Source organism: Parus major, chromosome 12 (assembly GCF_001522545.3).
Source record: "Parus major isolate Abel chromosome 12, Parus_major1.1, whole genome shotgun sequence".
In the NCBI taxonomy this organism is placed as follows: domain Eukaryota; kingdom Metazoa; phylum Chordata; class Aves; order Passeriformes; family Paridae; genus Parus; species Parus major.
The window spans coordinates 18,634,877-18,660,779 of NC_031781.1; the positions used below are offsets into that span (position 1 = coordinate 18,634,877).

The window sequence follows — 25,903 nt, forward strand, 5'->3', positions numbered from 1 at the left end:
ACAGAATTTTCAGGCTAAATGATTAAAAAACAAATTGAAAAAATGAAATGCGGGCCTAATTGGGAAAAAAAGGTCATCAAAATCCCCACTTGACAAACAAAAGGTGAATAAATTAAATTAATTACTCCTGAAGTGGCACAGGGAAGTTGTGGCAGTGCTGAGAAATGAGCCCAGGGTTTCTAAATGTCAAATGATGACGTTTTGAACGTCACAGAATAAAACCCACAGAGAGCAAGTGCAGCAAATGACTCACAAAAAACCAGTCTAAACTGTTTATTACCTAGATGGGAGTAAAAGGATTATTCAGAAAGTCTCTTTTGCTTATATATTTGAGACAATCATCTGAGAAATTCATTTCAGAGGTGATAATTTATTAAAAATGATATAAATAATGGTGGTTTTGGTTCTGAGTGCATTGGTGGGAAGTGTCCTCAGGATGTCTCCTTTAATTCTGGAGTGTTTTACAAAGCCAGTGCTGGCTTCAAAGATTTTTTTTATAGTGTTTAAGATCTTTGTATATTAATTAAATATATTATAATATTATATATTATTATTTATATAGTTAAATATATTAATATTTTATACAGTGTTTAATACTTGTGTTTCTGAGTGCCAAAAATCATTCTCACCCTGTGATTAGACATGGAAACAAAACAGCTCAGAGATCAGTGAACTCTGATTTGGGAACTTGGATCATAAAGCCCATCCCATTTTCAGTGTGGGATTGTGCTCCCTTCAAAAAATGTCTTTTTGCCCCATCCAGACTCCCATAGTTCATGAATTCCAAGCATTTAGGAATTGTCAGTGAGAAACAGCCCTGGAATCTTGTGATGTTCAAATGAGTCTGACTGGTTTTCCTTTGGGAATTCTGATGGGGTTTGTGTCGGTTTTGCTTTCAGCCATCGGTCCAGACTTTTCCAAAACTCTCCTGAAGAAGTTAACTCTTGTTAAAGTGGGTGGTGAAGTCATCATTGAGTGCAAGCCCAAAGCCTCCCCCAGACCTACTTATTCTTGGAAGAAAGGAAAAGACATCCTGAGAGAAAATGAGAGGTAATGTCTTAAAGGAACCATTTCTTTCATTAACTAACCCAGGGACTTTCAGCAATCAAAGCTAAATTTGTCATTAATAGCTTTGCAAAATTGACTTGCAAATACATGAGGAAACAGCCTGTGTTCAGTCCCAAGGAGCTGGGGGTGAGATTCCTATTCCCATGGTGCCCATCCCATCTCTGTCTGCTATTTTAAAGCATCCCTGACAAGAACCTGATAAAGATGCACTCAAAAAAAACAAATGTTTTGCCTCTGCAGTGTCCTAAATACCCATTGTTTTAAATAAATAAATAAATTCCCAGGAGATAAAAGCCTCCACTGCAAATTGCACAGCTCTGGTACATTACCCAGTGTCCTGCAAACAGGAATTATTTGGGGGCAATAATTAATTTGACAGTTCTAATGCCTGACTTGAAGGTGGCTTTCCCAGACTGGCCAAATGATTATTTTTCTTTTTTTCTTTTTTTTTTCTTTTTTTTTTTTTGATTCAAAAGCCAGCTTTTCAAATCCTCCTCTGTGGTGATGATTTATTTTTGTATGTAGAGGTGAGGTTGTGTCACCTGCCCAGCACCTGAGAGCAGGACATGGAAAACTGTCCTTGACACTCCTCCAAAACATGACGTGGCACTAGGATTGATGGGGAGAATCCTGTCCTATTAGTAAAGCCAGAAATTGTAGGAAATTGTTATATTTAAAAGCTTTAACCTGTTAGAGCTGTTCTTTAATCTTGGAAAGTCTAATCTTGCTCCACCCAGCCTGTGAAGTCCATTGAAATAGAGACTGTGGTGCTGTGTCTGAGAGTGCAGAAAGCTCCAGTTCATTTGGAGGCAGGTGACTGCAATATTGAACACCCTGTTTCTGGCATGTTTAGCTCCTTTCCCTGATCCTTACAAAGCTGTTTGCTGTGGGCTGCTTGCTTCACCCCTTGGGATGAAAGGAGTTGCTGATGGATGACACAGAGCTTCCTTTAGCAGGCAGGGCACAGAGCTGCTGAGGTCAAAGTTGTCATAGATCAAGCTGTATTGATTTTTAAAACAGAAATATCCTGTTTTCCTGGTGAGGGAGGTGCCAAGGGCTGCAGGGTTTGGTGCTGGAGGCTTTGGAGTGTCAGCCCCACTGGTCCCATCAGTGTCCACGGTCCGTGGCTGGATGTGCTGCCTGCTCTGAGGCTGTTCCCCTTGGCACAGCGCAGTTCCTGCTCCTCACTTTAGTCTGGGAGTGGGACTGCCCAGCAGGGTTGTGGCAGTGGTGGGAGGAGGGTGCTGGGCACAGCCTGGGCTCGGGGTGAGCCCGGCCAGGAGCGCTGTGGGCTCCCGTGGCAGCGCTGGGCTCGCTCCTCCTGCTCCTGCTGAGCCACAGGCAGGAGCTTCCCGCCTGGCAGCCAGCCCTGGATGGCAAACCAGACGTGAAATGTGCCCAAACAGGTGTGAAATCTTGAGCTCCTCCAGCCCAGGGGTTTTCCAGGCAGCGGGATCCTCCAGGGGGATCACCTGGCACGGGGACCTGCTCTGCTCAACACACACTGGGCTGTGTCTCCTGTGGGGATGGGGGTGTGGAATCCTCACCCCTGCCTTCATTCACCTTCATTCACCAGCCCAGCCCTGCAGCCTGGGCCTGGAGACTGTGTGAAAGGCACAGCTGGGGAATGGCAGTGTCTGCTGTGGTCATGGCACTGCTCATCAGCTCCGTCTGCAGCAGGGGCCAAGGTCCTGAGCTCTGCTTGATTCTGCTGTATTTCTGCTTCCTGTGCTTGCTGAAATGTCATCTCCTCCCTGCTGTCCCAGGGGACAGCAGCAGTGCCTGGAGCCCAGCTCCAGCATCTCCCTACACCCCCCGTTGTGTATGGACTTCAAACAAGAACTTTCTTGGCTGCTGGACAAAAAAATCTGTTGAAATCTAGGAAGGAAGATGCCAGGAAAAGCTGCTGCTGCAATCTCTTCATCTAGGACAGGAAACAGAACTTTTAGACAGGCATGGGAGAAGAAACTCCAGTGAAATCTCTGTTTAAAGTGATGATGAAGGATCCTGTGAGTACCACAGAGGCACCTGAACATCTGGATCCTTCTCCAGCCTGCAGGTTGATCATGTGGAGGTTAATCAATACAGATGATCCTTCCAGTTCCAGGGTTCCTGCATCGGTGCTTGCCTTGAATGCTGATGCCCAGCCTGGTGGCTGCCCTGGCAATCACCTCAGAGTTTCTCCTGGGGCTTTTGTGGCTTTTCAGCTGGTGTGTGGTGTTAAATTCCTTGCTGCAGAACACTGTGCCTGGTTTTTGCTGCTGAGACTCTGCTGTCCAGGAGGCAGAACAAAGTGTGTTCTTCAGTGTTTGCCCAGAGAGCAGAGACTACCATGGTGGGGAAAAAAAAAAAGAGCTTTATGGGTTTAGGTTTCATATTCTTCTCTGGAGGCTGAGGTAGTGTGTACTGCACCTCTAATGAATCACATGGCCTGAGGGCATCTCTTACTGGTGGTTGAGAACTGTGCAATTGTGTTATTAGGAATTCTGCCCTGGGGTACAATTATATTATTGCAGTCATTAAAGGCACTTCATCTCCATAATAATGGAAATCCTGCCTCCGAGGCCTAACTGAGTCAAAATGATGTTGGGGGCCCGACTCCAGAAGGTAAATTTGATATAGGAACAGCTCTAGCACAGATATAGATGTATTGCAAATGCTGTTTGGAAACAAAGACTATTTCTGTGTGAGGGAAACACAGGGAGCATTTTCCATCCTTGATCTTGCCTTTGCATTCAGTGCAAAGTGAGTGTGGGAAAGGGTTTTAGTGCTGGTGGTGCTGCTCCTCACAGGGCCACTGGGAGAGCAGGAGAGGTGAGACTAAAATGTGATTAAAATGCACTTTTCCCAGGAGAGCCTCGCTCAGGACCAGGGGAATGGCCCCTGAGTTTTCTGTAGCCCACCAAAGAACAAGGCTGGTGTCCCAACAAAGCCCTGTGGGAGCAGGGGGGTTTCACACCAGGGCTGAGGTGGTCCTGGCACCTGAGGTGACAAACTGGGGCTTTTGTCCCTCCTCAGCACAGAGTGAACTGGCTTTGAATAACTTGGCACCAGAGGCTGCTCAGTCACAGCATCTTAAGGAAATTTCTCATGGAATTGGTCAGGGGATATATTTTACTGTTGGTATGGAGTGATTTTGCTGGAGCAGTCTGGACATCATCCTGAATTACTGTAGGGGGACCTGCCTGAGCAGGGAGGTTGGCTGTGATGACCTCCAGTGATCCTTCCCAACCTGAACCATTCTGGAGCAGTTTTGGAAGGGGCTGTTCAGCCCTGCAGGGTCTGCATCGCTTCCCCTGCAAGTCTTCCCTCGTTTCTCAGCTCTTGTTTTGGACCTAGGCAAAGGGGTTTGCATTTCTCAGGCCATAATGGCAACAATTCCATTTATTTATTCCTCCCAGAATGAGACACAGGGACATTTCCCAGAGGTGAAGCTGTAGCATTGTTCAAGAGCAGATTCACATTTCCTTTGCTCTTCCACAGCTTCCCACTTTTCCCCTTCTCCTTGGCTCCCCAAGAGCAGAAAGGGTGCAGGAAAAACAAGACAACTTTTATTTAAAATATGTACACAACAATCTTAATTCCTAGTATTCTTCTAGAGCTATTGGAAGTCATATTTACCCTGCCACCAGACACGTACTCAGGCTGGGACAGAAAAATAATTGTACTTTTAAGCCCCAAAATAAATTGCACTTCCCTCATACTTCATCACATAAAGCCCCTACATCATTAGAGCTGTTTCTTTCCCATGAATGTACAGTGCCTGCATTGTTTATACAGTTTAATTGTAAGGAAAGAAATGCATAAAAAAACAAATGATGGTCTGTGCTGGTAGCAAAGAATATGAAAGTGTCCAATTAAACAACCATTCTCTATGACTGGTGTAATAGCAACATCTGTTATCTTAATTAAACAAGTTTCTGTATAAAGGGACCCTCTTGGTGCACTTTGTTAGAGCAGGAGCTGACCCAGATACTCCAGGCAGGCTCAAAATCCTCGTGGAAATTCTCCAGTTGGTGCCATTATCTCGCAGTCCTGACAGGTTCTGTGATGTGTGAGCTTGCACACACACAGCCACAGCACTTGCAGCAGGAACTTTGTTATTTTCTCTAGCTGAAAAGCAGCGAGAGCACAGAAAGCAGCACGTGGTGGCATTTTCCCAGCGAGTTCAGTGTAAGGAGTGCCCTGCTAACTCAGTCCTTGTCAAACAGCACTGAGGAGACAGAACTGCATTTCCAGACAGTGATTTGTTACCCAAACTGGCTTGTCTGCTCCAAGATTTCAGCCATTTGGGTCCAGATTTTCCCAGGTATTTCACCTTTCTCTCCACCATGTCCTGGAGTCAGGACAGCCCAGGAGGGTAATTCAGTTTACAAAGTCATGAATCCCAAAATGGTTTGGTTTGGAAGAGACCTTAAAACTCATCCTGCTGTGGATGCCATGGGCAGGGACACCTTTCAGTATGCCAGGCTGCTCCAAGCCCCATCCAGCCTGGCCTTGGACATTTCCAGGGGTGTGGCAGCCACCACTGGTGTCCTGAAAAGGAGGTGAGGGCTTGAGACTGGGAGGGAGCAGCAGGAATGTGACAGAGCTCGGGGCTGTTCACCCTTCCCTCAGTGAAAACCCAGCCAGAGCTCCCTGAAATCCCTCAGAAGGAAGGGCAGCAGGCAGCTGGAGTTGGAAATGCTCTTGGATGTGTTCATACACAGCTGTGCCTCCAGGCTTCTTCACTTGGGAATGTCGATTTGTTTGTAAAGAACAACATCATCCATCGAGGTCCTGCCCTGGGGACACCGAGCTGCTCCCCCCTGTCCTGGGACCCCTGGCACCGAGCACTGGGCATCACCAGCTGGAGCTGGAGCAGCTCAATCCCTTCTCCAGAGCTGGAGTGATTCTGGCCAAGGAAAAGCAGAAAGCTCTCACCTGATTTTTGTTGCTGTTCTCTGCACTTCAAAGCTGCGCAGTGAGTCTTGTTACCCTGGGAGAGTTTAGTCATGGTTTTCTCAAGAGTTCACATCCTCAGGACCTCCTCACAAAGATTGTCCAGTTATGGACCCCCTCATTTAGATATTATTTTATAACAGGAAATTTAACGTATTCATATTGATGCTACATCGTTTTGAGGAGGAAAAATGGTAAAACTGTGCAAGAAAAGCTTCTCTCCCATTCTTCCAGCATGTCTTGACTACAAAAAGTTGTACAAATTCCAGTTTTATATTTGTTGCCTCAAACTTCCTAATTAGTGCTTAATTACTTTAAACAGCCAGAAAGAAAATGGCAAGAGGACAGACAGCCCATCTTTCCCAGGCTGGTGCCAGGGTACAAACCATGGTGATATTTTTATCCTGATTACTTGAGAGACAAATTGCCAGCAGTGTCTTTTGGACACACAGCCTAGTGACACTTCAGCAGAAAAGAAAACCTCAAAGGATGCTTCCCATCATTGCTTCGCATTAATTGTGTTGACTCTTTGTATTTTTTCTTACATAAAGCACCTGTGCAATTTCTTGAAGGCAGACAGGTAACCAAACCATCAATAACTTGTCGGGTTTTCATTGCATCCTGCCCAGGCAAAATGAAAAATGACACCCTGCAAATGGCTTTCTGAAGTTTGAATCGACAGCGCAGCATTCATCTCACTTTGCAAAGACCGTGGCACGAGGTGGCTCTACTTCATTGCAACATCTGAAACAACTGACTTGGCCACTTATTTTAACCAATTTTCTGCAGAAAGAGAATAAAATGAACCAGGAAGCCTCTGGATTTGGTGGTCAGAAGCCTTGGAAAGCTGTTGTCCTTGATGGCCTCCTGTTCATGTGGCAAACAGAAGTTGGTTTTAGCTCTGTGCTGTTCTGGAAGAGCAAGGCTGGGCTGGCTTGGGACTTGGAGCAACCTGCTCTATGGGAAGTGTTCCTGTGTCCCTGCCCTGGCAGGGGCTTTAGGGTCCCTCCCAACCCAAACCATCCTGTGATTCTGTGATCATGTTTTAGCCCCAGAAGGGCTGTCCAGCCCAGGGCAGTGCTGGAGCCCCCATCCCTGGGAGGATGAAGAAGATGTGGCACTAGGGGACAGGGGTCAATGGTGGCCTTGGCAGTGCTGGGTTAACAGTTGCACTCAATGTTCTTGGAGGGCTTTACCTAAAAATGATTCTATGACTCTATAAATGTTTCCAGCTAAAGGTTACCTGAGAGGGATTAGAGATTTGTGTAGAATCCAGGTTTGGTGCTGGTTCATTTTGTATGCATCAATAATTAGGCTGATCCCTAAAATTTCCATTTCTTCCATCTGCTCCTGTAGGAGCAGGAGATGATTTCCCATTTCCAGCCCCCAACTGTTGCCCAATGCTCTGACAAGTGCAATCCCAGCCTCTGCCAAGTTTCAGCTGGCACTCCTGGAATGAACCTCTCCCTCATGCCGTGACACAGCCTCCTGGAACATCAGCAATCTGTTCCTGTTTCCCCAGCAGATTATTTGCAGTGTTGTAGTGCTCAGTGTAACACGTGTAGGACATCCCTGCTGCCTGTGCTGCTGCTGGACCCGGCTCAGAACCGTGCTGGGACCAAACCCACAGGGCTGCTGTGCCCCCAGGGCTCAACACAAGTCAAAAGGCTTTTCCCTTGGTGCTTGGGTGTTGATTTTAAAAGCAGAGCTCTGCTTGCAGAGGTGGAGGGGGTGAAGGATCCAGAGCTCTGTTCCAGAGGCATCCGACCTCCGGAGCGCAGCGAGATGTATCCTGTTAAAAGCAGGATGAAGATCTCCTTAAGAGAAACGTGTCACAGGGGGTCAAGAGAACTCATCAGGCTTTCACCTCAGTGCTTGAATATTGATCTTAAAAGCAGAGCTCTGCTTGCAGAGGTGGAGAGGGCGAAGGATCCAGAGCTCTGTCCCAGAGTGTCCCAGAGGCATCCGACCTCCAGAGCACAGCCAGACATGTCCCGTGCTGACATCCTCAAAAGAAGGATGAAGATCTCCTTCAGAGAAATCATCAGGCTTTCACCTCAGTGCTTGGATGTTGATTTTAAAAGCAGAGCTCTCTTGCAGAGGTGGAGAGGGGGAAGGATGCAGAGCTCTGTCCCAGAGGCATCCGACCTCCGGAGCGCAGCCAGGCGTGTCCCGTGCTGACATCCCTAAAAGAAATGTGTCACTTGCTGCTGGTCCTGACAGAGGTCTCTCATGGTTTTATGATTATTAAATTCCTCTCCAGGTGCCAAACACAGAGCTACAAATTGTTCCTCCCTCTGTGTAAAGCTGCTCCAGGATGGGGTTTGCTCTGAGGCGAGCACACCCTGCAGCCACTGCTTCCCAGAGAAACACCTGCCATCAGCCCCTGGATGCAGTTTGCAATTGGTGTGTGACTTCCTGCTTGTCCTCCAGCTGAAGAAAAGCATGATAATGATTTTAGTACATCTGTAGCATTTTGAAGGAAAAAAATTATTATCAAACATTTCTTCCCCCGGGTGTTTTTATGGCGAAGATCAAGCAGGTAATGATTTTATAGTTAGGGCCATACTTTGAGATGCACTTTTAGAATCCAAGGAAATCATTACATGTCTAAAGGGGGAGAAGGATTCCTAATGAACATTTCAGACCTGCTGATATTTTTGATGGCTATTCAAACATCATTTTGAAGTGATGTAAATGTGTCCTTGCATCTCACAAACCCGTTAATGTCCATTACAAGCTGAGTGAGTCATTTCTCTTTGTACTTTGGGCATTTTTTGTTGGAACCAGAGGGAAAGATGTGTTATCTTTGAAAGAGTGTGCCTTTGGGCTTGAATTCGGGTGGTATCAGCTGGAACAAATAAGCTGAGAATGCATTTGCTGCCTCTGCTGTGATCTCACGAACGCTCCCAGAAATGCTTTGTGTCAGCAGCTGATGCACTGAAAATCTTGCATGGATTTTTTTTCTCATAAGAGAATAATTTTTTACGAGCTCCAGCGGAGTTCCCTTTGCTTGTTCTGTCCTACAAACCTCCACAGTGTTTGCTGTAGGTGGCTGGCTTGTCCTTTTCAGGAAGGAGTTGTTGGTGTAGGCGGCTGGATGCTGCACTCCAAACACGATTCCTTGGATTTCCAGTGTCCCTCTCCATGGACTAGAAGTCATTTGATTTCCATGCCTTGGGCTATAGTCAGTGCCCTGGAAGAATGAGCACAGCAAATATTTCACTGAACATTAGACAGAGGGAAAGCAGTGGCTTTGCAGCACCTGCTGCTGCCTAGACGGGATTTTCCTCGCTTGTGAGCTCGGGAGGACGTGTGGAGAGCTGTGTCTCTGCTGGCTAATTGTGCAGAGAGGGAAGGTTCAGCCTTTCATGAGGTGCTTTTGGTGTGCTTTGCCCCTCCTCTGCCACCAGCAAGAGCTGGTCCAGGTCCTGAGCCTTTTGTTTGGAGTGTGGAGCGTGCCTGTCCCTCGTGGTGCCACCACACCCGGCAAACATCACACACAGCAAACAGCCAGCCCTGTAAAACAAACTGCCAGCCAGAGGGGCTGTGTCAAAAGGGCCATTTCCCATGGGGGGTGATCTTCATTTCCCACCAAAATCAATGGAAAATTGGCTCTTTGCACCATCAGCCCCTTCTAGACGTGCAGAATCTTCCTGTATCAAACTGTCACTGCCCCGCGTCTCAGGAGTGAAAGCTGTTGTGAAAACAAAGCTTTCCTTTGCTTTACTCAAATCTGCTTGCTCAAATATTTATTTTGATAGCATGGGCTTTCTGACTGTATTTATTTTAATTTTGTGTGTAGTTAAAAGAAAGAGTGGTTGGGGAGAGAAGGCAGAAAGGTTTCTATTATTTGAAATTCTCCACAGCCTCCTCTCTCCCTTCAGGGTCCCTCGAAGTCCTTGTGTTTGATTTTCATTTGTTTCCTCCCGTTATCAGCATCCCTTAGGAAAGATATTTTCCAGAGAACTGTTCTTAGATAACCTAGGGATATTTTTTGTATTTGAATTATAACTCCAGGCATCTCTGAACAAGCTACATGAAGGCTCTAATATCTGTAAATGCTCCTTTCCTTCCCTCCTGCCTCCCTGCTCCATCAGGACGAGGTTCTGTCACTTCCAGACTTGTCTTAAAAATGTACAGACCAAAGGGAAGAGGATGACAAACCACAGCTTTTGTGTTTATAGATATTAATAATGGCTGGATGCAGCATTACTGCTCTGGACTGCTCCGTCACTGCAGATAAACAATGGGTGCAAAAAGAAAATTGTGGGAAAACTTGGGATGCCAGATCCATGACTGGTTTAAGCTGATGCTGAATTCAGTGGTGCTGTGCTGTTTGATGTTTCCAAAGGGACCACTACCATAATATCAAAAATAGCTATCTGAGTAAAATATGTTCTATTTTTTCTTTCTCTTTAGAACATTATTTACAGGTTTTTATGATAAGTCAGTACTAAAAGAGGGAGGGTGACTTTTTCCATGGGCAGACAGTGCCAGGACGAGGGGAAATGGTTTTCCCCTGCTGGGAAGTGAGAGATGTTCTGAACTCGATGCAGCAGGATTTTACCTCAGCTTATTTAGAGCAAATATAGTTCGTACCTGAAAATTAATTATTGGGGGTTTGCTGTTAGAGGCCTGCCACTTGTCATGGATAAAGCAGGACTTATCTACTGCTGCCTTCACTGAGAGAGAGACATGCACTAAATTAAATGGGCTTTGACCGAGGCTCTAAATTATCTCAGGCTCTTCTGTGAACCGTGAAAAGACAGGTCCTGGCAGACAAATAAACCCTGGAGCAGCTCTGGGGGTTTGGGAGAGGCACAGCCACCAGGGCAAGGAGGAGCAGCTGTGTGGGAGAGTCCTCTCAGTTGGGAGCTTAGCTGGTCGAGCAAACAGGAAACTTGTGGTGTTCCAGCACCCAGGATCATCCAGCCTTTCCCTTGGATTTATCCTGGCAGCTGAAGAACAGCCCCAGCTCATCCCCTCCTTGCTCAGGCTGGTGCTCTGAGCCCTCAGGCTGTTGTCCCACGCTGCTGGTGGTGTGGACACCTTCCCTTTGTCCCCCCTTTGCAGCAACATCTGGAGGAACAGGGCCAGGATGAAGCCCCAGCCTGCTCAGGGGGATGCTGAGGGTTTGGGCTGGTGCTGATGGAGGGTGGGAGGTCCCAGTGATGTGACAGGGTGGTGGGTGAGGTTCAGGGTCAGGGCTGTCTCCCCCTGTGCACCATCAGAGCTGTGGGGTGGAGCCCCAGGACCTTGGCTTTCACCTGGGGGTATTTTGAGTGTTATGAAGCAGAAGGCCCTGACCTGGCTGTTATTTATGCAGCACAAAGGGTGCAGTCACACCTGGGAACAGCATCCAGGGCACAGGAGTTATTGTCTGCACCCTGAACCAGCCCATGCTCCACGTGATGAGCAGATACTTGTGAGCTGTGTCCCTGATTTTGGGGGGGCTGTGCCCTGAGCAGTAAAACCTGTGAGCATTTATAAACTCCACTGTTTACCCAAAATAGCCTAATGGCCAGTACCACATCCATGAGATCATTTTAATAACCCTCACTGCATGGCAAGCATTATTTAACAGGTAATAAACAGCTTCAAAGACGTGTGATAGAAATAGAAATAATTTGATAAATAATGCAATTGCCCGGAGTTGTGGCATGAGGCAAAGTTGCTGTTAGGCTAAAAACTGCTCTAGATATTCCTACCTAGGAACTCTGGGAAAAGAGAGAACAAATACACTGCTGAGATTGCAGTCAGGGCTGCCTGGTGCTTCTGCTTTCTTCTCTGCTTCCAGCCCCCCAGCCCAGGCACGGCAGCGAGGATGAACAATAGGCCATTCATCATGTCGGCTGAAATACACTGTTTTTCACAGGTACATTTAACCCAAATCCTCTCTCAGAAGACAGATTATCTCTTAGAAGAACTCTGGCACCAGTGTCTCTTTTCAATAGCCACGTCACCACTGCCACAAAGGCTGTACGTGAAGGGATCAATGGTAGTTTTATCTCAAATTGCACTCAGTGTGTGTTTCTTCCAGCTGACATTCATTTAAATGCTTGCTCTAAGACATCTTTTCTCCCTGTAATAGAAAAAAGGATTGGACATCCTAAGCATTGTTTTGAGGGGGGGAAAAATATTTAAAATATTCACTTGGCTAAGCATGAAATATCTCAGCTGCGTGTGTTTAATCAAGAGTGAAAGCAAAGGTAGTTATGCTTGTATTTCATAAATTAAAATGCTAAAATGATCAGATAAGAAAACAAAATACCTTATTCCATTGCAGCAGTGCTAATGAAACCATTTGAGAGAGGGGGGAAAAAAAAAGGAAGAAAGTCACTTTGTAATTCTGAGCACTTTTGCTCCAAAGGAGCTCCGAGCTCTGCAGTGCCGGGGCTGTGCCGTGTCCCTCGGGAGCAGGCTGCACATCCAGCCTGCCATATGCACTGCATTTGTACTCCATCCATATTCCATTCATATCCCACCTGTTCCCACCTGCTGGGCAGGAAAAGAGAGGCCAGGCTGAGAGGAATGTATTGAGGGATACCTGCCGTGCCACCTGGCTCTGCGGCTCCCTGGAACGTGCAGCGCTGTGGGAATTTGGGGAATAATTCCCAGTGGGAAGGTGGGACCCTGGCCCTGCTCCTCACCCTGCACAGGTTTCCACCTGCAAGGTGAGCTCCAGCCACCCCTGGCTCTGCAGCTTTGCTTCCTGTGGGTTTCCTTAACTAAACTCCAGAGCAAGGTGTTCCTGTGGATACTGGAATTTGGGATTTGAAGGGAATATTCTGTCGAAGCAGGAGGCCCAAGCTGAGCAGCAGGCAGGTTTTGGGAGGTGCAGGTGATGCAGCCAAGCAGCCAGAGCTCAGATTTCCATGGAGGTGGTCACTGATGTTCAGGTTTGAGCTGGGCAGATTTCTGCTATTGTTTATATTCCGAGTAAGGGCTTGATCTCATTTTCACAAAGTCAGTGATAAAACTCTTCCTGAGCTCAACAGGACAATTTCTACCTCTAAATGCATATGTTACTGCCTGAGGAATATTTATCTGCTCTGGGAATGCTGCCCAGCAGTGGGGAATGCTGCAGTGGGCCCCATCAATCAGCCCTGCTGGGCTGGAGGTAACACAGCTGCTGCTGGGGGATTTACACATCTGGAGGTGGGTCAGGAGCTGGGAATAAGCAGCAGTGGATCAGAGCAGAGAACAGTGCTGCTCTCCTGACACTGCTCCAGGTGTGCCTGAGCTCTCCCATCCATCTCCAGCTGCTCCCAGAGTGCTGTTGAGGCAGCACAGGCAGTGCAGTGATCCCTGTGGGATGGATATCCCAGCCATCCCTGCCCTCTGGCACCGGGAGCTGTTCCCTTGTGCTGCCCTGGCCGCTCTGAGCCTGCCGGATCCTTTAGGGCGCTGCCGAGTGTTCGGCAATTTTCCATCTGCTGCTGCGGGAGAGGCAGGGCTGGCTGAGGAAGGCTGGGGAGGGATGCTTGAAGTGTTTTCAAAGGTCCTTTGTCCCCTGAAGAGTTTTGATCAAAACCCTGACAAGGTCAGCTCTTGCTGCAGTAGAACCCAAAGTTTCAGAGTAGGAAACAAGCAATGCTTTTATCTCCTAATTTCAGACCTGTCTTTGCTCTCTGTGGATCTGAAATCTCCAGCTGACAACACAGACCCCCAGATTCTCTCTTACAAATGCTGTGTTTAAAACAGATGACCTTTCTTCCTATAAGGATGCTAAATTATCTTAAATTGCCTCTTTTTTTTTCACCCAGATATTTTTATCTTCTTTGATTTTTCCCTGATTAGCAGTGACCATAAGCCAGGTTAGCAGCAGAACAGTTCATTAACCAGTGCAAGAAGAGATTTATATTTTTATTTTACTGCTGTTAGTAGATCAGGGAACCCAGAACATTTAATAGCAAGCCAGTAGCTCCTTTTTCAAGTTTGTAGTGGTTTAAAGAGGTGCACACTCAGCAGCCAACACTTGGTCCTGGTGTGTGTGTTGATGGGAAATGTAGTTTATTGTTATGTCTTCCCAGGCATCTGATTAGAAAACATTTTGAGGGTGTATTTCAGAGGAGAGAGCAGACTGAGCAGTGCTTCATTCAGTTTGAACTTTGTGTCTTGGAAGAACTTTTTCACCCAAACTGCTAAAAGTTGTGGCTGAAGGGTTGTTTGCTTCTGAGGCAATTAGCAGTTTGAGAACCTCAGTGGCCTGAAATGAGCCTCTCATCTCCTTTAAAGCAGAAAAGTCTGCAAAGAAAATTTGGGAATTAGCAATCTCAGTGAGAGGCCTTCCTCCTTTCTCAACTAACTGTAACAAATTTCCAAGTGTTCAAATAATTATTTGTTAACTTTTTACACATTGGATTCAGATTAGAGGACAAAACATTCACTGTAGAAAAGCAGCTTCAGCAAAAAGAGCCACATAACCATAAGGCCTCCTAATCAATGAGTCGCAGAGAGGTTTTAATGGTCTGATTTATTTGGAAAAAATCAGTTAACTTGTACAGTTATCTGTCACTTTTAATGCTGCTCATTTACAGGAGTGTGGAGGGAGTTTCTGTGAGACCAGATGAGAATGAAACATTCCTGGGGGATCTCTGGGGAAGGAAAGGGGTTTGGAAAGCTCAGGGCAGGTCTCTCCTGAGCTCTTTGCAAGACATTTCTGGGGTTAAAGGACACCTGTGGGCTTGGGCTGTAGAGCCTGGGAAGGGAAGGGAAGGAAATAAAGACAGCACAAGCTCCCTGAGATGTGCCAAAGCTGGATTGTCTGTCCTGATGTGCCAAAGGTGTCTCCAGGGCAACCCAGTCCACATCAAATCAAAACCAGTCTGACACTGGGAGTGAACTGAGAAGCAAACCAATAGCAGGAGAAAGGCAGAGACAGAAAAGGCATTAGAATTTGAAATTAAATCTGGCCTCATCAACAGACACAATTAAAATGATCTATGGAAGAGATTAGCCAGTAAATAGCTGTCAGCCATATGGCTGAAAATAAAGCGTAAATAACTAAAAATAAAACCTCAACTGTACAGAAATAATCTAAAACTCCACTTTTTCTGGGTTTCCTGGGGTGGCAGAAGTGTGGAGGGAGGGAAGGAGGGCAGAGCCCGGTGGGGCAGTGCTGGAGCACCGTGGTCCTCCTTGAGCTGCAGCACAAGGCTGAGCTCGTCCTGCTTTCCATTGATTGGAATTACAATGCTTGCCAAGGGCACCTTCAGCTTCCAGACAGTCCCTATTGTTCCTGAAGCTCTGGAATTGCTAAAAGCAGCAAATAATTCCTGGGGAGCTGCTGGTGCTGCCCAGCTTGTGCTGGAGGCCGGCGTGGCCACTCCAGCCCAGGTCTGATGCAGCACAGGCACTGATCTGAGCCCAGGGAGTGCTGAGGATGAGACCAGCAGCTCTCCACAGCTCCCTGCCAATTATTGAGCCTCAGCAACTGCCACAGAAGCAAATCCATGGCACTGGAGTCCCTCAGAAACAAATGACAGCAGTGAGCGCTCCTGACTGCGACAATTTGGAGAGCATCAGCCAGCTGAGAAGCTCCTGTTAATGTCAGTGCTGCTGATGGGTGAAATATCACCTCTGTCCCTGCTCTCTGCCAGCTGCCCTGCGGCTTTTGGGCTGCTGCAGGGCCAGGGCAGCGAGAGGTGAGCCAGGACAGAGATGGGTGACTGCTCTCAGTGCGTGCTGTGCCATCTTCCTCCTCCTCCTCCTCCTCCTCCTCCTCCTCCTCCTCCTCCTCCGCCACCCGGGCTGTGCCATTTGTGGCAGCAGGTCTGTGAGCCCGTGAGTGTCCACCAAGAGCCTGTGGAACAGCAGAGGACACCCCCAGGATGGGCTGGGGGCTCCTGGGTGCTCCTGGACACCTTGCCCAGCACCAGGGAGCCCCAGGGTGAGCTTCCTGCCGTGTTTGTGCCTTGGCTCAGGCTCTTTTCAGCTGTGCCAGGGCAGTCTCAAGGCTCTTGATTCCCTCACATCACTGTCAGACACAAAATGATTTACACAGACACAGCTCAAAGTGAGATGAAAGAAGAAGTTTATTTGTTCTTTCAGTATTTATAGGTTTTTGACAACGACCAGGGATTGGATAGTCAGCTCACCACCTTCCCAACCTCACTGGCTGGGAGAGACATCCATTAAAATGTATATCTTTAATGGAATGTATAAACACCTATGTTTATAGCTACTTTCCTGGGAAAGTGGCTAGAAATTATGAAAACAATATCAAAAGGTCTGATTCTCAGGTGACAGCCTCAAGCCTCCCCAGGAGGGAAGTGCCCCTTGCCCTCCTGCAGCAGTGCCAGAGCTGCTGCTGAGGCTCTTTCCTCCCCATTTCCCAGTCTGCCTGTGCAGAGCTTCGTTGGCATTAAGGATTCAGGAAGGCTCCTTCATTTTAGTGAAACTGGGAAATAATTGAGCAGGACAAAGCAGGAATTAATAAAAGATTTTCCATGCAGGTCTGCAAGTGGCTGAAGGTGAGAAAGCAGATTGTGCTGCAGGATGTGATTCTGGGGAGGCAAAAGTGTTGCAAAAAGAGGTGATTTTAGGGTGTGAGAAAGGTTTTTCTGGAGTCTCCTTAGGTGATGCCTCCACAGGGCACAAGTCATTGGTGTTCCAATGGGATTTACTGGGCAAAATCAGGTTTTCTGTGTTCACTGACTTACAGCAGAAAAAAACCAAACCATAACAGGAGGCAAAGCTCATTGAGAGAACAGGGGGAGCCTGAAGTGCTCTTGTTCAATGGGAGAGGGTGGGGATGACCCAGGAATTAACATTCCATCCTCACCTGCAGGCTGCCCTCAGAGGCTGCAGATAACCCCCTGTGCAGCTGGGGACTGAAACAGGACATTGTAACCTGCAAGTGCCACTGCAGATAAACCCCTGAGTTCATCTGAGTGATTATCTGAGAGCCTGGCAGTGTGAAATGCCCTCATCCTGCTGGGGAAACCTCGGGAATGGAGCACCTGCTCCAGCACATCTGCCCGGCAGCAGCTCCTGCACCACGCCACGGAGCTGCAGGGGTTCTCCTGGACACAGGGCTGAGTGTCAAAGCACAGACACGTGGAAAACCTACACCAGCTGCTGATGTGTAAATGAAAGTCAGCCCCGAGTAAAGACACGGAAAACTCATGTAAATGATTCATTCAGAATTTATGAGGCGCGTCCGGAGAGACTCGCGTCAGCTCCCTGCGCAGGGCAGGGCTGGCTGCTGCTCACACCACCCATAATTAATGCCCACTGGAAAGGGTTTTATGTTGGCTGAAAAGAAAAGACAAATAAATAAAGCTCCTGTGCCTGCTGTCTTTGCAGAATCACCGTTTTGGATGACGGGAGCCTGCGCATCGTCAACGTCACCAAATCGGACGCGGGGAGTTACACCTGCGTGGCCACCAACCACTTCGGGACAGCGAGCAGCACGGGCAGCCTGCTGGTGAAAGGTGACTAAAACCATTCTTGTTGTGGCTGGCTGGGGCACAAACTCCCGTTTGTTTTCATTATTCCTCCTCCAGGGCCGGATTTCGGCGTTTCAGGAATTCCGGGGGCTTGTTCGTGTTCTGTCAAATGGTGTTTTCAAAAGGAAAAGCTGTGATTTGTCCAAGACATTTAAAGGAATAATTTGACAAAGATATTGAAAGGAATCATTTGAGATAAACAATGAGAGGCACTGACAAATGTGTTGAATTAATTTTTGCCCTGCTGATGAGTAGTCCAGGGTCTGATTAATTATTATAGGCCATGAACATACAGGTTATTACCCTTGCACTCACTCTCTATCTCCTTCTCATTTGGGGAAAAATCTATATTGGATAGCAAATCAAGAAACATTGATTACAAAGTGATGAATCAATCAAAAAGCTCTAATGCTGTCAGTTTTAATTCTCCCACACATTGGCAGTGATGGATCATACTCAGTTACAGGCTCTCCCTGTCAACTGTTTCTGTGGTATATAGAAAATACTTAAATTGTTTCAATGTGGGTTTTAATCCATGTTTTTTATAGCTGGAGCATATCCAGAGGTCTCTTCTGACCCAAATCAGTCTGGTATTTTCTGTACCTTGTAGGGAAGCGGGTGGACCCCAAAAACTCTTCAAGTTAGGGGTTGTTTTGAGTCCTTTGTGTGGCATTTGCCCACGCTGGTCCCTGAAAACAGAAACAGAGACAAGAGCAGAGTTGGGTCTCTGTAGGAGCTGATTCTCCCTTTTCTTAATCTGGGTTGTCCTAAGAGGCACCTGCAGCAAACAGCCAGGAAAGGGAGCATGAACATAAAAAAATTTATCCAGCCCCAATCCCATCCCCAGGGACAGCACAGGGGGGGTTCCAGCCCCAATCCCATCCCCAGGGACAGCACAGGGGGGTTCCAGCCCCAATCCNTTCCAGCCCCAATCCCATCCCCAGGGACAGCACAGGGGGGTTCCAGCCCCAATCCCATCCCCAGGGACAGCACAGGGGGGTTCCAGCAGCAGGGTGGGGTTCCAGCTGTCCACATCTGGAGCTGTCCTGGTTTTCCACCTGCTGCAAGACCCCGAGGGGGAGAATCAGGAGCTGCAGTTCAGGGACTGCTTCTCCCACCATAAAAAAGCCAGCTGGTGGAAGCAGCAGTGATTGGGTTGTGCCATCCCAGAGTCATGGTTCTGTAGCTCCTGGCTGATCCTTCCTCCCTCGCAGTGCCCAAGGAATATCCTGTAACTCCCAGGAAAACCTCGGCAGCTGAACCTGAGCGCTGCCTTCCCGTGCTCCACAAACCACTCCTCTGCACACTGAGGTTATAAAGGATTAGTGAGGCCTTTTTTCCCCCTCAGTGCTCTGTTTTGACTCCATTCCATTTGCATTAATGGCGGTGACACATGTGCATGAAGCAGAGAATAAACTCTTAAGCCCGAGACGTGGATATTAACAGCAAACTGAGAAATGCAATTTGGAAGTCTGGCCCATAAAAAGTATAAAAGAGCAGAAACTATTCTGAACTCCAAATGAACTGTGTAAAATATTGTGTTAGAGAGTGAAATGCTTGAGTTTCTCTGCCCTAAGTAGAACAAGTCTGAGTTTGGGCAGAAATATGAGTGAATTCCTTATTTTAACTCAGTTTTGTGGTGTACAAAAAGACTAATTTAACAGCTGATATGGTTTTTGACCTTAAGATATGCTTGCATTCTTTTCTAACTCCTCTTGTGTCATTGAGTGAAAAACTGTGAAGGTCAAGACACGTTTTCTAACCTTCCTGTGTTCTTCCATTAATATTTCAAGCTATCCTTATTTATTGTTTTTTTTTTTAATTTCCTTTCTCAGGGAGAGATGCCGACAGTGTCAGAGACAGTGTAGGCAAGGATGGGAGGAGGAAGAGGGGAATATGTTCCACCAGAAGCAAGGAAGCTTAAAATAACTCTCTGGCAAACAACCAGAGAGGGATGAATAAATATTCATTTTATGCATGAGTAGACAGTTTAAAAAATATCAAATCCTGACAGGTGCCCATAGGGCTGGGTATTAACATTCTGTTGTCAGGCTGGGTGAACCCCAGTGGTTTTCTGAACCAGTGCAGTTGTGCTTTGGGTCTGTTCTGTTGGCTGGTGCTAAATGAGAACCTCTTGGCCTCCAAGACCTGAAATCTTAGAAACTTGCTTGTACAGTTTGACCTTTAAATTAAAAAGCAGGATTGAGTTTGTAAGGCTGGAGGAGCAGCTCCTTCTAAAGCAGTGTTCAGAGCTCTGTAAAACATGGTGTGTGTTTCCATGTATTATATAAATATTAATTTTCCATCTTGTTCCTTCATTTTTTTCCTGTACTTGAGGCTAAATGTTCAATTCTTCCAACACACAGAAAGATTAGAGGCTCTCTGAGCACCGGGGGATTAAATGACAAATAGAGTAAACAGCCTGTACAATATGAGTTTATTTGTGTTTAATGCAGTGATATCAATGGCTGATACAGCAGCAGGCTGCAAGAGGAAGCTGATGCCAAGGGTTTGCAATAAAAGCTGTGGATGTGGGAAGCACCAGGAGAGGCTCCTGTGCTGATACCCCAGCTGAGCAGGCTGTGGGAACAGCACCCCAAACATCTGCTTTGGCCTCAGCTGTAAATCCATCTCCATATCTAAATACAGCCATTCTAATACATTCTAATTTAAATTTCTCTCTGAATGCTTGGTAGAGCTGGTGCCTCCCATGGGGGAGTGCAGCAATTCCCTTCACATTGGCACATCCCTGACAAGGGCAAGTTCCAATGGCTTTATTTGCCTCTTTAATTATGATGCACCTTTAACATTTTCCAACTGCTGTGAGCTCCTCTCATTTGGGCTGTCATGGGAGGGCTCAAGGCAGCAAAAGCAGCAGAACTTTCACTGGCTGGAATCTGTATCACTTTAGCAGGAAAAGAACACAAAGATAATGTCAGGAGGTTATTTTTTCCTCACGCTTGAATAGACTGATAGTCTTGATTTTGTCCAGCACAGTGATTCAAATTATTTCCTATAAAACAGCACATTTTTCATTCCCAGCCTATTCCTCTGTGTGAACGTTGAAGTGCTGCATTGCAGTTAAAATTGATTAAATACTGTAAATTCTGGCCCATTATCGAGTAACTTTTCAGAGACTTCAGATGTCGCTGCCTTTAAACCTGGAATTCTTGCTGTGTTTGTTCCATCCTTTAGGACACAGCGTTTGTCTTCTGCAGAAAGTGGCAGTGGGATGTGATGGGCCCCTCTGGCCACCCATGGCTGTCTCTGTCTCACCACCACCTGATCAGAATTCAAACTTCATTGTTTGGAATTTGTGTGGTGCTTGCCTCATGTCCTTGGGGTTTGGTTTAGGTTTTGGGGTTTTTTTTTTAATCAGTGAATTCCAGTAATTGTGAATTTTACCAGCTGTTCTCAGTCTGTTGAGTTTGAAGTGACTTGGGAGTAACTGGGATATCAATTCCTTGGAGTGGGGCTTTAACTCTTTCCCCAAGAGCAAGAATAAACCACACATTAAGGTGTTGAGGGTCTTTTTAACATGAACCAAGGGAAAATCACAGCAGCTGCTGAAATGTATTGACCTGATCCAGCACTGTCCACATCCCCAGGAGCCCTCTCCTTTTTTTCCTGATTTTTTCCCTTTGTTCCTATGGAAAAGCAGTCCCAGGAAGCTGCTGCAGGCATTTTCCATCCCACCCATCCCTATCCTGGGTTCAGTGGTTGTCATTTTGCAACACGAGTGGCCCCTCTGTCACTGAGCTCTGCCTTGTTCCTGCAGGGCTTAAGGTCATACAAAGTCTTTATTTTTCTCTCCTCATCATTCAGCATCATCTTCAATTCATGTTGGTTCTGCCTCAGCCCTTAAGAAAGGGACCTGCTTAAGTGACACCTGCAGTTGAAAGCACAAAAGGTAATTTAAAAAAGAGAGGCAGAGTTTAAAGGAATAATCCCAGAGCAGCACTGGAGGGTTGTCCATATTTTCTGGGCTTTTTGTAATTTTCCTGGATAGCACTCGAGGTTTATGTTCACCTGGTGTCAAAACCAAGATAAAGATTCAACTCTGAAACCATCAAAAGAAGTTTCCTTATTCTTAAATTTTGTTTTATCATTTGCTGAACACAATTTTTATATGTAGTCCAGCCACGAATGAATATTCCTTATCAGGTCTAATACGTTGGGGTTTTTTTAATTTCATGGAGGAAAAGTCAATTTAGAGTATGAACTTGTACTCCAGAATCTCTAAATCAGGGATTTGTAGGCAAAAAAAGCTCAGAGCACCATGGAGTTATGAAGGCTCTGATTTATTCATGAGAACATGTTATGTATTCTCCTGTTTAAGAAATAAAACTTATTTCTAAGTTAGGAGAAACCTTTCTTGACTTCTGAGTCACAACCAGCAGCAAAGGCTTGATTTTCACAATTGACAGGAAAGCCGTAATCTTTGGCCGTGAAATTGCAAAGGAAAATATCCCGCTCTAATTGGACTATTTCCACTGACACCAATTATTTCTAGGACACAATTAAGGCTCTTTTGCTGGGTTTAAGTAAAATTATGACCCAGAGCAGTGCGTGAAAGGCACGATTATAAATGAGAGAGCTGTGCACTCACATCTGCCCTCCCTCCCTCAAGCCTGGCAGTTGCTTTGGGTGCTCTTTGCTGCATCTCCTTCACCAGCCCTGGCTGGGAAATCCTCAGCTGATGATGGAGCTGGAATCCAGCAGCTGCCCAGGGGTCCTTGCAGCCTGCACGAGCTCTTCTCCACATGGTGCTGGAACACGAGGTTTAATCAGGATTTTATGCTTCCCTGTCCATCCCAGCCCTGCTGTGTGATGCTGGTCCTCACGGCCTGTGCAGGTGTGAGGGGCTCAGTTCAGCACTGGCAGCTGCAGCTCTTGTTGCACCTAAGGCTGGTAAAGTCTGGTTTCCCTCCCAGCTCTGTTCAGGTGAGGACCTGAGGTCATCAGAAAAATCAGTTCAGCCCCAGAGCAGCCCAAGGAAATGGCTGTGGATCCTGCCAGCACCCCTATTTTTCTCACACTTAATTGAAGCAAAAAGGCTGTGATTTTTCTGAGCTGGCAGAAGTGACAAAATGAGAAGCAGATGGTGCCTGTGCTGTTGAGCTTTCCCCAAGGCCTCCCCTCCCTGGGCTGCTCACCTCTGGCTTCTGATTTTCTGAATGTGAGCTTGTCAAACACAACTGATCCCTGCTCTGGGACAGGGACAGCACCCAGGGACAGCTCCTGGAGCTGGGCCAGGGAGGTTTGGGTTGGGTTTTAGGGAAAGGCTCTTCCCCAGGGAATGGGAACATTCCCAAGGCTGCCACAGCTCCAGGAAACGCTCCCAGGGAGGATTTGGGGGGTCTGTGCAGGGCCAGGGGCTGCACTGGGTGATCCCTGTGGGTCCCTTCCAGCTCAGGATGTTCCATGGTTCTGTGATCCCACAGCTGCTGTGATCTGTGAGCACTGACACCCTGAGGATGATGATAATGATGATGCTGAGGGTCAGAGTGAGCAGCTGTGGCCCCTTTGGGGAAATTTCCTGTCACAGGTTTGTGGCCAAACATTTCAGCAAGACTTGGGTCACAGAATGGTGAATGAGCAGCACAGAGAGAGCTCCCAGTTTCTTTATGGGGAAACTAAAAACCCAGTCAGCAGCTAAGGACAAAACCAGTGAATGGCAGAGAGAGAGATGTAAATGAAATCAAACCCCAGTAATAAAATCAAACACCAGTGCACTGCTCTTAGGGCTGACTGAATGAAGTAAGTTCAGAGTTTCTTTTTCTCTTGTAAGCTCCTACTGCTCATAACAAATAAAACTTGTAAACATAACACAAGTGTTAAGCTTCATTAAATTTGCAGCAGACAATTAATTTTTTTTTTTCAGGCAATTGAGAGGTTCTTCTGTAGTACTGATTTAGTTTAATTGAACATATTACCACAAGCAGACAATAAGAAATATATTGAAGATATCCATCTGGCTCCCACTGCAAACCTCGTGTGTCGTTTGCTGGGGCTGTCACAGCCCTTACTAATTGCCTCATTTTGGCTCTTTCACAATCAGTGTGATTTAGCCATTAACATGATAAAAGTCATCTCTGTGAAGGGCTGATATTAAAAGGCATAGATCTCCTCCTGCCTTGCTGTGGTGCCAGTTTTGGACGGATCCCCGTTGTTATTGGAGTGATATTTTTCAAAGCGGAAATACAAACGATCGGCTCCCCGGGAGAAACTGCTGCAGGTACCTGGGGGTGGTGATGGAGGGGCTGCAGCTGCTGGGAAATCTTCCCTCTGCATTTGGGAATTCCCTCCCACCTCTTTCTCCTTTCTCCTCACTCTCTCCAAGCCCCAGCCAACCTTCAGGCACATCAAGGGTCTTAAAACCGATAATTGCTCTGGTAAATAATGGAATCGACACAACAGTGAGTGCTGGTGCTTCTAGACACACCTGATTCAGCACATAAAGTGGAAAAAAGTTGTATTTTTAGAAAAGTTCAACCATTATGTTTGAATAACCTGTAGAGGGAAAAAAAAAAAAACAACAGTATTTTTGTTCTGTATTCTTTCCTTAAGCCCATAATGTATTGCAGGGTCAGCATTACTGCAGCCTCTCCTACCACAGGAAAAAAAAATATAAAGTTTAGAATAATGCCTCTAAAAGCTCAGCACTTTTGTTTTAGGAATTTTTCTGACTTCTCCCAAAAAAGCAGGAGGTTCAGTTGTTTAGCTCATGACAGAAGATGAGATCCATACATCAGCTGGAAGAGGAGACGACCTGTGGGTTAAACACAGACTCTTAATGAGATGAATGCAGGTTAATTAACAGTTTTCATCAACTCACTTCAATTTATTTTAACACGCTGCATCTCAGAAAGGTTAAAATATTTGTCACTTTTGGAATATAAATGAAAGCCCAACGTGGTTGAAACAAAGCCACAGGTCCCATTTGAATCCAGTGTGAGTGTGTTTATGTGTGTGATTGGACAGAAATCATAATTAACAAATGATTTTGCAGTGAGGCCCTGGGCCCTGCCCAGGGAAGCTGTGGCTGCTCCATCCCTGGAAGTGTCCAAGGCCAGGTTGGACAGGGCTTGGAGCAAACTGGGATGGTGGAAGTGTCCAGCTCAGGGTATTCTCTTATGTCCAGCACTGGTATTGGGAATTCATGCTGCTGCTCCCCCAGGCTGGGAGATCAGGGGCCATATCCCAGCTCCTGCAGCTCTGTGTGCCCCTCCAGTGGAGCCAGCAGGAATTTCAGGCACTGGGAGCTCTGGATCCTTGAGCTTTCAGCTCTGTGGAGCTGCCCTGGCTGGCAGAAAATGGAACATGACAGCTGTACTTGACGTTTGCAGCTGTGCTCAGCATTCCATGGGATGCAGTCCCACATCTCCTCCTTGCTGGGGGAGATCCTGGTTCTGAGGCTGCATTACTGCAGGACATTTATTCTGGGACAGAATAATGCACATTACTGCAGGACATTTATTCTGGGACAGAATAATGCACATTAGTGCAGGACATTTATTCTGGGACAGAATAATGCACATTACTGCAGGACATTTATTCTGGGACAGAATTTGGACACAGAGAGCTTGTCCTCCTTTCAAAGCATGCAGTGGGGTGAACTTCCAGGCAGGAGTTCCGTGGGAATTCCAGAAATCCTGGGTGAATTAGGGTGATATTCAAAGGGAAAGCAATAAAAGAGTCACTGAGGTGACTGTGGCAGTGTCCCCAAGCCACTTGTCCCCAGTTCTCCAGGAATCCTGTGTGCCTGGCGTGGGGGACATGGTGATCTCAGCATCAGCTGTGCTGGCAGTGACTGAGATCCCTCTCAGGTGAGGGTAAGGAAGCAATCTGGGAGAACAAAGTGAACTTTATATCCTTGAAATCAGTGCCTCGGAGCAGACCAGCCTGAGGGTGATGTTTTTAACATCAAAGAGACGGAGGAAATGTTTAGAGAGCACATTTTCCGTGGTGGGAGGAGGAAGAGTGGTGCAGAGGAGAATCTGGGACAGTGTTCGGGGAAATCCCAGTCCTTTTGTGCATTTTCTCAGGAGCACTTTTGGAAGCAGCTTAGCAGAGCCAAACACCCGAGGATTTGAGCTGATGGGAGCTTTTCTCCCTGAGCCTGGATTGCCAACAGGTTCCTTATCAGATAACAAAAGGCAGGTGGCACCCAGATACAGCCTGGGACTGACAGGTCAGGAGGTGTCAGATCAGGGGTTCAGCTCTGCTGAATGACAGGGAGGAGGTGCTTCAACTTCAGGGACTCCTGTGACCTGATTTTCCCTTTTTTTTGGTGCAAGATTATGAGCAATCCCATCAGAGATCACATGGGGACAGGAGTCTCTTGTCTTTATCCCAAAATCCAAATGTTCCTGACTCAGAAGCAGGTGGGCTCTGAAATACATGGAATTTTGTCAACTTGCCATGGCTTGGGTTGG

The 25,903-nt window shown here is 46.8% G+C and overlaps 1 protein-coding gene across 3 annotated transcripts in view; it reads left to right on the plus strand.

Moving 5' to 3' along the window:
• Nucleotides 1-25,903, plus strand: part of CNTN4 (contactin 4) — a 262,428-nt gene that overhangs the window by 214,282 nt on the left and 22,243 nt on the right. For all 3 annotated transcript variants that reach the window (XM_015641164.2, XM_033517488.1, XM_015641165.3), the window contains 2 exons: nt 900-1,050; nt 17,323-17,450. In XM_015641164.2, the coding sequence (XP_015496650.1) occupies nt 900-1,050; nt 17,323-17,450 (279 nt within the window). The remainder of the gene's footprint in view (nt 1-899; nt 1,051-17,322; nt 17,451-25,903) is intronic.